Here is a 15,684-nt window from a genome sequence, read left to right on the forward strand (position 1 = left end):
CTGAACTGAACTGAACTGAATATTTTATAAGAGAAGGAAATTAGGAGCTGAACTGAACTGAACTGAGCTGAGCTAAACTAAACTAAACTAAACTGAATTTCAACGTAAGAGAACATACCCTAAATATAAAAAAAAAAATAAAAAAAATGTTGCCATTATTACGACATAAACCGTATGGAGCAGTAATGAAGAGGTAAAAGATAAGGTGTCCATTATGAAGAATGATAGTAGACTCGGAGAATCATACATGTATTGATCCGATTCCGGACGATTAATCAAGTAGGTGTTGGAAGTCCGTACAAAACAATTACATGAAATTAGAAATTGACATTTGACAAGGTGTTGCGTGGGCCCCATTACAAATGTCAAGTGGCCAGGACCACTTTTGGGCTTTTTCTCCTCCAATTAAATTCACTTTGGTACAACTTTTTTTATATGGATAAAAGTACACTGCCAGTTTTTTTATTTTTTATTTTATTTTTTTTGTCTTTTATTTATTTTTTACTATTGACAACTATATTTGTACGGTTCTACTTCATATTCTTATCAACAACTAAGCAAATCTTAGACGTTCGTTTGCTTGACAAGGAAAATTATGTACTCCGAAGGTGTAATTTATAAGAACTTATTTTTGTAATGAAATTTCTATAAATTTATCAAATTAATTAGGTTATAAATATAAAAAGTTAAAATTTTTATGAGGGTCTATGTACATTTATTAAATTGAATTGAGCCGAGCTGAACTGAATTAAATTGATCAGAGCTAAACTGAACTAAATAGAGCTGAAATGAATATTTTATAAGAGAAAGAAATTAGGAGTTGAACTAAACTGAACTGATTGGAGTTAAATTGAACTAAAGTAAAATAAAATTAAGCTGAAATGATCAGACCTTAAATTTTCATTGGCTAAGGAGCTTTGGTAATTTACATAATTTTTCATTATTTTGTCAGTCAAACAAATACTAAGTCTTATAGTTAATTTGTATTTCAATATGAGATCAAATTTATGCACTTTAAATTGAGAATTTTCAGTGAACTAATTTTTTTTATATTTAGGGTATGTTCTCTTACGTTGAAATTCAGTTTAGTTTAGTTTAGTTTAGCTCAGCTCAGTTCAGTTCAGTTCAGCTCCTAATTTCCTTCTCTTATAAAATATTCAGTTCAGTTCAGTTCAGCTGAGTTCAGTCAATGAGAACAGGCCCTTACTCTGTATTTCATAATACGAAGAAATCAAAATTCCTTAGAGAATAACTGAAGGCATTTCTGATCTAGACAGTAGTTGACCTATATAAAATTCCGATTCAATAAGACCCATCTTATATCATCTATGGATTACTCCGTAATACGAGTACAAGTATATCTAACAAAGGAAAATATCTCTAAAAAAAAAAAAACTAATTGTACTATCTATAGGAAGGCTGGCCTTTAAAGGGTATGCACGTGCCTTGTGTTGCGGAAGCAAGGTGTGAAGTAAAAGAATAAAGAAAATGTATGGTGAAAAGTGAGTAAAAATTACAGTAATCCACTTGTACTAATCAAACCAATGCATTTGGTTAACTACTTTTGGTCCTTTTATTAAGGTTAATTTTGGAAGCCCATGCACGCATGTTTTTTTTGCTACACATACAATGGTTGTATGTGGGTTATCACATACAATATCATTGTATGTATGCCACATCAAAAATGGACCAAAAAAATAAGAGGGAAAAAAGGTGGGCTCCAAAATGCAAATCAATTAAAGGCTACCAACCATTGTATGTGTAGCCTTTTTCGTTTTTTTGGACTAATTTGGTCACTGTAATTATGTCAATATCATTAACTCCATTATGCCACCTATCATTTAAGGTTTTAATCAAGTTTAAGTTTTAGGTTGATTTAGTTAGGTTCAACAAATTTATTTTTTTGCAATGTGGTTTAAGGTAAAGATATTGAGGAGTAATCATTAAATAAATATGAGTACATATTTTCCCTTTTAAACTCTACCTTTTTCTTTTTTGCGAAATTATTTATTTATCTACAAATTTCATTATTTATTTATTTATGGTTGAATATTGACTTACATTTCTATAGAGATTTCTATTTGATGAATTTCAAAAACCAAACATGGCTCGGGAATTATATGGTATAACTAAGAATAATAAAACTTTTAATAAAAATCTATTTATTTGTAAGTCAAACAGTTGGAAGTGAGATTGCGAGAGAAACTTGTAATTTAATGGTAAAAAGGTGAATCTCCTCCAACCAATAATACCAAACCTTTTACAGTTATACTCCTATTTGATAGAAATGGTTGAAGGTGAGGAAAAATTGTAATTTCAAGGTTAAAAGGCGAATCTCTTGCAACCAACTACACTAAATCTTGCTCGATAAAAAAAAAAACTACATAATTATTTAATCGATCTGAATAAGAGAGAATTTGCAAATAAAAAGACTTCTCCTAGTTTGACGGTCTTCCAACACTAGTTTATGGTTTGAAAATCTTGATGTGTACATGAATGAAGCTGAACAAAAAAAAAACTGTGAATAATCCGGGTCGAATGTACGAATGATTCACAGTAATACAGTATTGATAGTAAACGCAAAGTTGTACTATTCAACTATAAATAGTAACTTGTCAAAAAAAAAAAAAAAAAAAAACTATAAATAATAAAAATTAAAAAAATTAAACAAAAAGCGGTCGATTATTTAAATTGTACTGTGTATGAAATAATAATAATAATAATAATAATAATATTTGAAAGGTTTATTCTATGAAATTTGGTCAGACAGCTGCATCTTTTTTCTCTCTCCTCTTTTTCTTTATCTCTCACACATTCATTCATTCTTCCCCCTTTCGCTTTGTCCCATTATCTCCTTCTTCTTCCTTCTTTCTTCAGATCTCTTTTCTCTCTTCTAGGGTTTTCAAGATCCAACTCTTCTTCTAACTCTTTCATTTTTACATTTATCCTTTTTTTATTTTGTTTTTGGTGTCTCCGATTTCTGATTTTCAGGCATTAAATGTGGAGATCTCATATTTAATTTGTAATTTTTCTACTTTTTTTCTTCTTCATTTTTTGTTGTTAATTTTAGAGATTTTAGCTCGTTTTTATGTTTTAATTCTTCTGATTTTGTTTTTGCAGCTGCTCTAATTAACTTGCTAGTGGATGATTTCTAGGTTTGGTTCTTCAACTCCTCTTTCAAAGGTCAGCTCTCTCTATTTTTTTTTAAAAAAAAAATTAGATAATTAAATGATAGTATAAGCTTGCTGATTTGCTAGTTTTTAGAGATTGATTTCATGTGAAAAAATCCTAAATTTCTGCTTCTCTTTGCCCTATACTTTAGCCTTTCTAGTTGGATATTAGTCTTTGTGTGACTCTATTTTTAGAAACTTTATGAATTATTATTATTAAGTTTTCTAAAATTGAAAAAAATGGGTTATAAAGATTGAGCAAAGGCGAAAAAAATTGAATCTTTTGATGGATGTGTTAGACCATTAACATTGTGTGTACTTAAAGGGTGATTTCGTCTGCTCAATTTAGATTTTGTGAATTTTCAGTGTGTTTCTGGAATTCTGGGAAGTTGGTATAGTAATTGATACACGAGAAAAGCCGAGCGCGAGTGAAAGAGAGGGTGTGGTTGGAAAATGGAAGAGGTGGGAACACAAGTGGCTTCCCCCTTGTATATACACCAAAACATTGGTGGGAGGTTTTGTGAGGGGGCTTTGATCGGTTCGAAGCGTAGTCTTTGTTATAATTCTGGTAGTAATCATCACCAACAACAACAGCAACACTCACAAATCCATCGTTCTGGGCATGGATGGAATCCCAAGGATTGGGAGTGGGATAGTTCCCATTTCTTAGCTAGAAGTAGACCTCTTGAATCTGATCGGCTTCGTCTGGGTAGTCTTCATGAGGTATCGACTCCTAATAACAAGGAAGTTGTCAACCCTGTTTTAAGCTCGTCCTTTACCTCGAAGAGCAGCAGCCCTCCTCATGATGATCAACAAAGTGGAAATAGTCTTCGATTACAGCTAGGTGGGGTAGTAGACAATAATGGCACTGGAACCAGTTTTAACAAAACCAGCGTTGGGAATGTTCAGAGCTCAAACTCAACAGAGGATCCGGTTTCCTCTTCAAGGCCCAACAAGAAGGTTCGGTCTGGATCTCCAGGCGGTGGGAACTATCCCATGTGTCAGGTGGATAGTTGTAGCGAGGATCTCTCCAAATCTAAGGATTATCACAGACGCCATAAGGTTTGCGAGTTACACAGCAAGGCCACCAAAGCACTTGTAGGCAAGCAGATGCAGAGGTTCTGCCAGCAGTGTAGCAGGTGTGGTCCCTCTTTCTTGTTAATATTACTGCCTTATTAATGCCTTAAAGACTCTAGTGAGCTTAGTAGTATTACTGTGCTTCCAATTCTTCACAGTTTCGAGGATGCAGGGATCTAAAATCAATAAATTTGTTCTGATTTGCTTACCTTGGTTTCTGTTTCTAGGTTCCACCCACTAGCTGAATTTGATGAAGGTAAAAGAAGTTGTCGAAGAAGACTTGCTGGTCATAATAAAAGAAGAAGGAAAACTCAAGCGGAGGACACCACATCTCCGGCCATACAGCCTACTGACAGCCACAAGACTGGCTATGGAAATTTGGACATTGTCAACTTGTTGACAGTTTTAGCACGGGGGCAAGGTACGATTTGTTTAAGTTCTTAGATGATTTTTTCCTCATTTGCTTGTATCAGAATCATTTTAGGACCAAGGATTTGTTGTTGTTGTTTTAGGGAATGCTGAACAGAATGTTCCTCCTTGCCCATCGTTACCTGACAAAAACCAGCTTATGCAAATACTGAGCAAGATTAATTCATTACCTCTGCCTACGGACATTGCAGCAAACCCTCATATTCCACCGTGCTCAACCAAAAATGGTTTTGAACAAGGTGCTTTGGGTCAAAGCAATATGGATGTTGATGCAGCTTCTAGATCAACTACCGATCTTCTTGCTGTCCTTTCAGCCACTTTGGCAGCATCAAGTCCAGATTCTCTTGCGTTCTTTTCTCAGAAGAGTAATCCTGCCAGTTGCGTGGATAAAAATAAGTCAACTGATATGGACAAGGATACTGGCTCAGATGCATGTAAGAAGCCATCTATAGAGTTGCAGTCATTAGGTGGAGAGAGAAGCAGTTCAAGTTATCAATCTCCAACTGAAGATTCAGACAGCCAAGTTCAGGACACTCGAACAAACCTACCGTTGCAGCTGTTTAGTTCATCACCTGGGGATGATAGTTCGCCTAATCTGGTTACCTCGAGGAGGTATTTCTCGTCTGACAGCAGCAATCCTACTGAAGAGAGATCACATTCATCGGCTGCACCTGTAACTAGAAAACTGTTTCCATTGGAAACTGCCTCAGAAAGTGCTAGGCCTGTCAGAATGTCATTTAGTGAGGAGGCCAATGTAAACGTTGAAGCAAGCCGAACTGAGACCTCTGCTTCTAGGATGACTCTAGAGCTCTTTACCATGGGAAATAAAGCTGCCAGTAATTCTTTGCAGAACCTGCCACACCAAGCAGGGTATACTTCTTCGTCTGGTTCTGACCATTCTCCACCAAGTTTCAATTCAGATCCTCAGGTAGTGTTAAGTCAAAAAAATTTAAATAGCTCTCTATTGTCTAGGTTCTTGTCACCTGACTCACTCTCTATTGTTGATTCATAAAATGATCAGAAGGACCGTACCGGCCGAATCATTTTCAAACTGTTTGATAAGGATCCCAGTCAATTACCTGGAGCATTGCGTACTCAGGTGGGACATTAGGTTTCACATGCATGATAACTTTTTATGCATAGTCATGATTTGTCAAGTGTTCCTAACACTGCTAATTGGTGCCCCAAATTGCAGATCTACAATTGGCTTTCTAACAGTCCATCAGATATGGAGAGTTACATTAGACCTGGTTGTGTGGTTCTTTCAATATATGTATCTATGTCATCTGCTGCATGGGAACAAGTGAGCCACTACCATACAGTTATACAATATTTCTAGTGAAAAATTGACTGACCTTGCAGGGGTTTTTGGTTTCAGCTTGAAGAAAGCTTTCTTCAACGAGTTGATGCATTGGTTCAGGATTCTGATTTCGAATTCTGGAGAAGTGGGAGGTTTTCTGTGAACATTGGCAGGCAGTTAGCAGTTCATAAGGATGGTGAGCCTTTTCTTTTAATATTAAAATAGTAAAAAATATGCAGGAGTTCAGTGTGGCATATGTTTCTATATCTATATATCCTTCCAGACCCATTTTCCTATGTTACCCTTTGGACTGTGAGTGTGCATTAAATTGGTTTCAAGTGGCATCATGGTGTATGCCATAATTTTGATTCAGTGATGGACTATTTTCTCCTTTATTTTCCAGGAAGGATTCGCATTTGCAAACCTTGGAGCACAGTGAGTTCTCCCGAGTTGTTTGTGGTTTCTCCTTTGGCCGTTGTGAGTGGACAAGACACATCTCTTGTCCTTAGAGGCAGGAACCTGACTTCTCCTGGTACCAAGTAAGTGCTATGCATTTGTTACTCTTTCCAACCCACAATGCTTTCCTATTATTGTAATCTTTCTTTTACTTATGACAAGATGAGCAAGCATTATAATTTATGTGAAATTTGTAGGATTCATTGTGCATACATGGGTGGGTACTCGTCAAAGGAAGTTTTGAAATCATCTGATCAAGGATTACCATGCGAAGAGATAAGATTGAGTGAATTTAATGTGCATGCTGCAGCTGATTCTGTTCTAGGCCGTTGTTTTATTGAGGTAAGATCTATGTGATGCTCTTTTACCCTTTTTTTTTTTTTTTTTTTTTTAACAACCTTAAGGCTCAAATGAATATAACTGATAAATTCTGAATTATCTTAACAGGTAGAAAATGGTGTGAGAGGCAATTGCTTTCCTATTATAATAGCAGATGCCAAAATTTGTCAGGAGCTTAGGCTCCTTGAGCGCGAGTTTTGTGAGGCAAAAGACTCTGATGTCATCACTGATGATCAGGCCCAATATGTTGCAAGTCCTCATTCTCATGAAGCCCTGCACTTCTTAAATGAACTCGGATGGCTTTTCCAGAGACAAAAATCGTCTGATATTGCTGTTAATGATTTTATGCTTCATCGCTTTCAGTATCTCTTGACATTTTCCACTGAAAGAGATTACAGTGCTTTGGTTAAAACACTTTTGGATATATTTGTTGAAGCAGAGTCTACAATGGACGGGTTATCGACGGAGTGTGTGGAAGCACTTTCAAACATGCACCTCTTGCACAGGGCAGTTAAAAGGAGCTCCAGGAAGATGGTGGACATGCTTGTCCATTATTCTGCACCCTGTGGCAGTGATTCGTCAAAGAAGTACATCTTCCCTCCTAATCTCCGTGGACCTGGGGGCATCACACCTCTGCATTTGGCTGCTTGTACATCAGGCTCATACGATATTGTAGATGCTCTTACTAATGATCCCATGCAGGTAATATGCTCAAGCTTTTGCTTCTGTATCAGCATCTTGCTGTAAAATCATAAGCTACAGAGTTGCATTATGGAATCTAATAAGGTTTTAAGGATCTGTCTGACCACTATTACGGACTTGCTAGACATTATTTAGCTTGTCTTTTGTTTTTTGTATTGGTTTTGTCTGTACACAATGAGATTTATAGTGATGTCTGGTTTTTTATTTTATTTTATTTTATTTATTTTATTTATATATTTATTTATCCTTTCAGTATTTAAGTTGTATCTTTCTAACTAGTTCTTTGATGTAATATTGGTGTAGATTGGACTGCATAGCTGGAAATCTCTTCTAGATGATGGTGGTCAGTCTCCATATTCTTATGCTTTGATGAGAAATAATCATACACTGAATAGCATGGTGGCTCAAAAGCTGTCTGACAGAAAAAACAAGCAAGTCTCTGTTACTATTGGAAATGAGATTGTTGAATCCATGGTGCCTGCTGAGGTGAGGCAAAGGCCAAGCCTGCCACTTGATACAAAACAAAAATCATGTTCCAAATGTGCTATGAGGAGTTACAGTAGAATGCCTGGTTCCCATGGTTTTCTGCACCGTCCCTTTATTCATTCTATGCTGACCATTGCAGCAGTATGTGTTTGTGTCTGCTTGTTCTTCAAAAGTTTGCATGTAAATTCAGTCACTCCTTTCATGTGGGACAATGTGGATTTTGGGGCTATGTAGTGCTTCGAAAGTGAGAGCTAGTTTCATGATATTTCAAAGAAAGGTTAAATGAGCTGCAACGCTCTATCTATTGAGGCCCAGTGGGTGGTTATGACGTTTTGAAAGAGAAACTATCAGGATATCGGTTGCAATGGTATGCAGGCAGTTATTTAAGGGGCAAAACATCGGGATGCTAATTACAAAAGAAAATATGGCCGTGTGTTCATGGTTTTGGAATTTTGATGTTACATTCCCCTTGCTGAGGCTTGATGAATAAAGAATGAAAGATTAACCGATGCTGCTTCTATCTTTGTTGCTTCAATTTTTTTTGCGCCCATCTGGAGATTCTTTAAATTTGAGCTTAGCCTGTTCTATTGATGACAGACATTAAACTTTTGTGTTTACCTGTCATCCAGCTCACTGATCTACTTAGAAAATGACATTTGGAACATGTTTCTTGAATATTTGACGTCAAAATCTATGGTAAGGTAAGATGTAAGTGGTCCATATTATGAGTTATACTTCGTAGATTTGGAGGCTGACGGTCTTGAAAAAATAATCAGGACAAAGAAGTACTTGATGCTCGATTCGTTTGCTTATTTCTTCTTGAAATAGCAAGAGAGTAGAGTTGTCTATAGGTGAAAGTTGTAACTGTAAAGCAGATGTGTAGGATCAGTAGGTAATTTTTGTTGTATACTTGTCATAATAATATATTATGTATACATATTCATCAACATTTTTATTCAGCAGTATTCTATATTAGCATGTATTAGGTGGAAAAACTAAGTTGTGGATACCATAAGCATGGTCTCATAGTGAGATGCGAGTATTGTTTATATATATATGGATGTTTCGTTGTTGTCGTAGCATCAACAGTCTTCTGCGAATACTAGGAAATTAATCATCAAAACTGATTGTAAATATGATTTATTACATTGTTTGGCTTTGCTTTTTTCTAGTTTACTTGTACAGCTGACCTGATGCCTGCATCGGTTTTTGTTATTTTGCAATTGCCTATCAACAATGCTTTAATTGTGAATCTTACTCTGAACTCATTACTCTTTCAATAGCATTTCCCATTTTGCTGAACAAAATACCCAGAATATATGCATTTGGGCAGTGTATACTTAACGGAAATACTGCACTATTCACAATACTGTATATTATCAGCATATATGTAGGTCAGCAACAGTGACTAGCTCTTTTCATTGACTTAATAGTTGCAATTAAGAAATATACAGAATAACATATTGAATCCACCCCAAGCAAAAATTGAAAGACTGATACACCAGCAGTATATTTGACACAACCTATAAGCTACTGCTGGAAATAATCTTGTGTACATATCTGCACAAACATACACACTTGCATCTACATAGTACAGTACTTAATACAGGTAGCTAGCCAGTAGCTACCCGGAAGTCCTGGGTCTCCCGGTACTGTTGCATCTTCCTTTGAGGACATTCTGAGTGAGAGCTTCGCCTAAACCTTCTCCTACGCCCTCCACAAGTCCACCCATGAGTCCAACAACAACGTGGGATGCAATTTTAGCAGCCACACCAAACATGTTGGGTTTCTCAAACTCAAGGCCTTTGATGCCGTTGGCATGGAGGCCATTAACCATGCTCTTTGCACACACAGCATGCAGATAATAGTCGCACACAGTGCATTGATAAACTTTCCCTGGTCTTCTCTTCTTGCACTCGCTGCACATCATTTCGCCTGGACCAGTAGATAAAGCAGTGACTGGTAAGATGACAAGGGAATGAGGGTGGGTTGGAAAATTCATCTTAGCTGACAGCATGGCACAGCAAGGATGTAATTGAAAGCTGCAGGCACTGCAGTGGAACAAGTATCCCTTTGGAGACTTTCCACACACATCACACTTTGATCTCAAGAGTCCTCCTTTACCTGTTAATCCATGACAATATCAAATATCCTTGTTAATCAGTTTTATACAATCCGAAAAAGTGTCAAATTTGATCAGTTGGTTGCTTTGCCATCTTATTAGTTGTATTCACAACATTTGATAGGAATAAAGAGTTCCGAATTCTCATAAAACAAAGTACTATGGTGGGTTTAATTAGGTAACAGTTAGTAAAGATTTATTATTATACCAGGTTTCGGGGTGAACACAAGCTGATGCTGAGAGTGCAGAGGATGGGCCTTGAGGACAGGAGGGGCTAAAGCACAGAAGTCATGAAGCTCGAAGTTGCATTGTTGGCAGGTAAAACGAGAGCCAGCACCATACTCCTTACAACCCATACAAGTAAAGGGGTTCGGAAGGTTCACCTGGACCATCCTATGTTGTGGGTGGTTTGAAGTTGTAATACCTTCACCCAGCAGTAGAGCATCTGCATCAGGGGACACTGGAAATTCAATTATAGGCTTAGCAGCCTGTTTTTGTAACGATATCTGCAGGTCATACTGATGATCATATTCATGAGTACCTCTACTACTATGACTTCTTGGTACGATTTTAGTTGATTGAGAGTGAGGCAATATTGGTAATGATAGTGGTGGTGGTGCGGCTGCTACTTCTGTTGGCTTTGGAGCAGCAGTCGATCTCTTAACAACAAGGCTGCCAGTTGTTGAAGAGTTTCTAAATGATGATCTTCTATACATTATTCTTGAGTACAGTATTAAAAACAACTGACTAAAATTGTGGCTATTACTTTCCTAGTATATATGATTAAGGGATATGTATATAGATGCTGATGGAATTGAGCAATACCACTTGAGGTTTATTTATATTAGTAGAACTTCAATAGTTGTATGAAAAAGTTGTTACTATAGATTATGTGCCTTTTTTCCTATTTTTCAAATTGGCGTACTTTTGGCCTATCCTGAACAAATTAGATGTAGGCCCTTTTGTACATAACATGATCCTAAGCATATAGTCTTTCCAGCGGATTTGACAAGCATATAAGACTTGAGCCCTATTCTATATATGTGTGTCTATCTGTATTCTACGTGGACAACTTGAAAGAGCTATTAACAATAATGAATCGACCCTCGTTCCGTTGAAATATTTAGTAAATGACCATATTTTGGTAATTGATGCAATCATGTACCGGTGCACTTTTTTATATGATAGAGTAATAGAGTTAGACAAAATAGTTCAATCTCATATTTTGGTGGTACGTTAGATGGACAATATTATAATGTTTTGTTGTATTTTATAACTCTAGTGTTACCTTTTATGGTCACAAGTTATGAATACTTATGTGACGATACTCCAGTTAGGGTTAGTTGAAAAAAAAAAGGATTGATCCTGCTCTTACGGCTATACAAGTTTTTTTTCCTTAAAAAAAACAGCAAAACAAATATAAACGTCGGAATCTTGAAGAACTTGAAAGTGCAAAATTACAATTATTGAAAATAGATAAAAATGAGACAAATCTTACAGAAAGTCAAGACATATAAAAAGTTAAATCTTTAGTAGAAATCAGGTTTGATTAATTTGGCTTGCTCACTAAAAGCTGATTATTCTTATTCGATTGAAAGTGAATTTTGAAAAAAAACGGAAGAAAATGTGGTGCCCTTTGTTGCTTCGTTGCACTTACTTTCTCTTTTAATCTGTTAACATCATTTGAGTATTATGTTGTTGGAAGCTGGAATTAACCCCAACTTATCATTATTGTACACCATCCGGTTTTTTTTTTTTTAATTGTTTGTCCTATTTTTAGTTTTATGTATGTTTCACTTTTTCATAGTAGTTTTTGATGCATATTTTGAGTACGGAGTAGCATTAATAATTTGAAACTACACATGATACATACAAGGAAGGTCATACATGTTTAATTGTTCACGAAAATAATAGCACATATTTACGTGGTTCAATCGTATGAGAATATTTTTCGTGCCTTTCTCGTTGATCAGATATCAATATGAATAATGATACATTAGCTACCTCTACAGGCTTGTGAGAAGAAATTTAATTGATTTCGAGGAGATTACAAATTATATAGTCGGTTACAAAGGAGGCTTAAAAATCACCACATCGATCACATGTAGTGTCATTAATAAATATTCATGGTCAAAGTTTGTCTTTACTTTACTTAAAAGATACAGAGTAAGAGTTTGTTCTTATATATTTATTTTCAGTTCAGTTCAACTCCTAATTTCCTTCTCTTATAAAATATTCATTTCAGTTCAGTTCAGCTCAGCTCATTTCAGTTCAGTTTATGAGAACAGACCTTAATTGTACAAACACACGTGAATGGAGGGAGTAATACTCACTGGTTCAACCATTTTACTCCCTAATTCCAATTTGTAGTGCTGGTGGGTTCCCAATTAATTTTCAATCAATTTGACTTTAACCCGATTCCCCCTTAATTATTAATATAGCCTTGTTTAACAAGTGATTCTTATTCCTTCTTAATTCTAAAGTGTAGCAGACATCTCTTTTTGAAAAAAATAATAATAATAAAAAAATGATTTTATTAACCAAACATAATTCTTTACGATAATTAGATACAATTTCATAGATAATGGAATTGTCATTGAGACATTTTTTTTTTTGACACGAGTAGTTAGTTAAGCATATTTACTTTTCAAATATTGGTTAGAGAATAGACATATTACTATTACAGAGATAGTGGTCATAGACGACTCTTTAACTAAGGATATATAACATAACTACCCCTTAAAAAAATGAAAAAAAAAAAGAAAAAAAAGGAAAACATAACTATATTATCACCTTCGTTTTTTTTAAATCACTTACCATTTATGTGATCAAAATAAAAATAAATAAAAAGATAGAGCTAGTGCTAAACCATACTGATCATATATAATTTTGTGATTATAATAGGACATACAACAAAAACAATAGTATCATGTGTAATCTTATTGACATTGTTTATAAAATGACAAGGAAAAAAATCTTTAAATTGAAACCTATCAGTCTATCACTATTTAACCTAAATTGTAGGTTAAGAGTTGAAATTGTAACATGAGTTAAAAATCATACTAGCTACAATTAATGTGCGTGGAATACTATATACTCATAATATTGTATTTATTTCTTTAATCTAGATTATTCAATAAGATTATTATTCATATTTTAAGCCAAACCCAATCAATAACAGGTAAATTATTATCGACATAAATGGATACTTAAATTAAGTGGGTGAATTTTTTATTTATTTGTTTATTAGAGCGAGGACTATGAAACAATAATAATAAAATATGGAGTTAAATAAAAACAACCGGCAGACAGATCCATTCTAGGTTAAAATCTCTATGGAAGTGAACCACAAACTAATTCAACAAATCAAAAATTCCAACTATTAAACAGAGAATTTAGACACACTATCTGTCAAACAAATTAGAAAGGCATGCTAGCTAGCTCTAATTAATAATAATGGCAGTACTAGTCAGGCGTGTTAATTGCGTTTTTTCAGGTGTCTACTGCATAGTAAAAGCTAGTCTGAATGTTAGCAATGAAGCCACAAGTAAGCTTGCAGGCTGCAGCGCGATACATGGTCATCGCGAGCTAGACCTCTTTCTTTTTGTTGCTGTGACAGTAGATGTGCTTTCTTTTTCCTTGTTAGTGTTGGAGGACAAGTAGCTAGTAGCTACCTTGTGATAGTTTGAAGGACATAATTTGCTTAGTTTCTGCCCAAGTTTCCTCTCATAAGATTCCACTAATTCATACCTACAACATCAGAGGTGGTAAAACAGAATCAAGTCATGCTGCATGAACTCCTAGGATAGCCTAGTACATTATACAACAATATTAAATCGAAACACATACATATGTCATATGCATACATACATACATACATACCAGTAAGCTAAGCATTGGTAAGGCGCAAATTTATCATAAACTTGTCTGGCATCCTTCCTATCATGTACCTACATAAATGGTGTTAAAGGGAGAAAATTGGAACGACAGAGTACTCGAGCAGCAAGTAAGTTATCTTCAAGTGTAAAGAAGAAAGAATGAATCTGACCTCACACAAATGCTTGATTGTTTCAGTATCTATAGGGATGTTTCGATAGTCTCCCATACACATTAAAATGTTGTTGGTGGCAAATGGACCGACTCCTTTCAATGCCATCAACTTATCGCGAATGTTATTATCATAGGAAGCTTCATCAAAACTTTCCTCAAGCTCGAGCTCTAGATCTCCAAGGTTTAATTCACCATTCTCCACCAAATTAGCCACTTCAATGATGAATTTTGCTCTTAACCCAAGATTGCAACGCTGTTTAAGAAATTCCTCGCTTAGACCAGCCAACTCTTTTGAGCTTGGAAAGTTTCCAAGTGCTCTGAGATTAATTTTGGAAGTTGATCTTTTGCAACTACGAAAGTACTCGTTGATTGTTCTTGGTCTAACAGTTGTATCAGCAGACTTATTACAATCTTGAGCTAGAAGAACATCTTTATGCATACCCGAGTGAAGTTCAGCTTGAAGCTCGCAAAGATATTGACACATTTCTAGTGTTCTGTTCCACCTTTATAATTAATACATAAGCTCATGTATTAGAGATCGAACTAATTTGAACTGTATATATAATGAAAACGCAAATTCTTGTATGAGGCGGTTTCATATGTCCAGAGATTAATAAAAGTCACTTGTTGTACACCTACAAGTAAGTCATTCATCTATTTCCAGCCTATCTTACTATAAGACCATTTTATGAAAGCACTACTACTAATTAATAGCAAAATAAAAAGAAAAAAATGAACTGCTTACGATGTGTTGCAAAGAAGAATAGCCTTGATAATATCCTCAAACAAATCAGGAGCGCGAAAAAGACGGCCAAATCCTTTACTTGCTGCTTGAGGATGTGCCTCTTGGAATTTCCTTACATCAATTTCATCCTTGTTTGTTAATCTCAGCATGCGTACAACTTGTTTCTATAAACATTTTAAAAATATATATTTCCAATTAGTACTACATTAACCCAAGTGTGTGTACGTGTATAATTCAGAAAATTCATACATACATACATTTGTACGTAAAGCAATATTTAATGTTGGTGCATTTATTTTAAGTAAAAAGATTATTATGTATGTACATACCCGAATGAGGTCCCGATCAGAGTCGGATAGGGAGGCGGGTTTCTCAGCGCGTATAATTAAATGCTGATGATCTAATGTTGAGGATGAGATAGAGACCATGACAGAAGAGCAGCCATCAGCGAGTCGTAAAGGGCGTCGAAATGAATATGAACAAGGAGCCCATTGGTTAGGGAGCATCATGAAGAAACCATGATTACAAACTGACTTCTCCAAATTGAACTCTTTCTCTACATTTATTACCATCACTTTCTTCATCATATTCATGTATTTCAATAAAATGTATAGAAATTGTTTCGGGGTTTTCTGATGTCCTGCGGGAGAGTTACAATTCCGAGACTGGAACCGGACGCCTGTACCTGCAAAACAACGGAGACTCCTGGTGGTGGGAGCTCCGCCTCCAACGGTCAAGTTAGTACTTGATTAAAGAGGAATTAATGCGGAAATTAAAGTGATTGGGTCTCTCTAGGTGAGAGTGTTTA

General features: G+C 35.5%; 3 protein-coding genes across 3 annotated transcripts; 1 reads left to right on the forward strand and 2 right to left on the reverse strand.

Annotated features, from left to right (window-relative positions):
- Positions 1–2,732: 2,732 nt before the first annotated feature.
- LOC110685560 (squamosa promoter-binding-like protein 14) lies at positions 2,733–9,119 on the forward strand. The gene is made up of 12 exons (XM_021862109.1): positions 2,733–3,022; positions 3,121–3,183; positions 3,537–4,309; positions 4,475–4,668; positions 4,760–5,604; positions 5,698–5,775; positions 5,872–5,979; positions 6,055–6,172; positions 6,380–6,515; positions 6,630–6,774; positions 6,880–7,473; positions 7,777–9,119. Exons 3-12 carry the CDS (start codon positions 3,624–3,626, stop codon positions 8,191–8,193), a joined length of 3,321 nt encoding a protein of 1,106 aa, XP_021717801.1. The 5' UTR covers positions 2,733–3,022; positions 3,121–3,183; positions 3,537–3,623; the 3' UTR covers positions 8,194–9,119.
- A 205-nt stretch (positions 9,120–9,324) lies between these two features.
- On the reverse strand, positions 9,325–10,878 carry LOC110685561. Its single transcript, XM_021862110.1, has 2 exons — positions 10,290–10,878; positions 9,325–10,083 (listed from the first exon to the last, which is right to left on the reverse strand). The coding sequence occupies exons 1-2, from the start codon at positions 10,795–10,797 to the stop codon at positions 9,584–9,586; spliced, it is 1,008 nt and encodes a 335-aa protein (XP_021717802.1). The 5' UTR covers positions 10,798–10,878; the 3' UTR covers positions 9,325–9,583.
- A 2,511-nt stretch (positions 10,879–13,389) lies between these two features.
- LOC110685591 lies at positions 13,390–15,469 on the reverse strand. Its single transcript, XM_021862145.1, has 5 exons — positions 15,206–15,469; positions 14,877–15,040; positions 14,130–14,634; positions 13,964–14,031; positions 13,390–13,831 (listed from the first exon to the last, which is right to left on the reverse strand). The coding sequence occupies exons 1-5, from the start codon at positions 15,467–15,469 to the stop codon at positions 13,660–13,662; spliced, it is 1,173 nt and encodes a 390-aa protein (XP_021717837.1). The 3' UTR covers positions 13,390–13,659.
- Between the last annotated feature and the right edge of the window lie 215 nt (positions 15,470–15,684).

This window comes from Chenopodium quinoa, unplaced genomic scaffold, assembly GCF_001683475.1.
Source record: "Chenopodium quinoa cultivar QQ74 unplaced genomic scaffold, ASM168347v1, whole genome shotgun sequence".
NCBI classification, from domain to species: domain Eukaryota; kingdom Viridiplantae; phylum Streptophyta; class Magnoliopsida; order Caryophyllales; family Amaranthaceae; genus Chenopodium; species Chenopodium quinoa.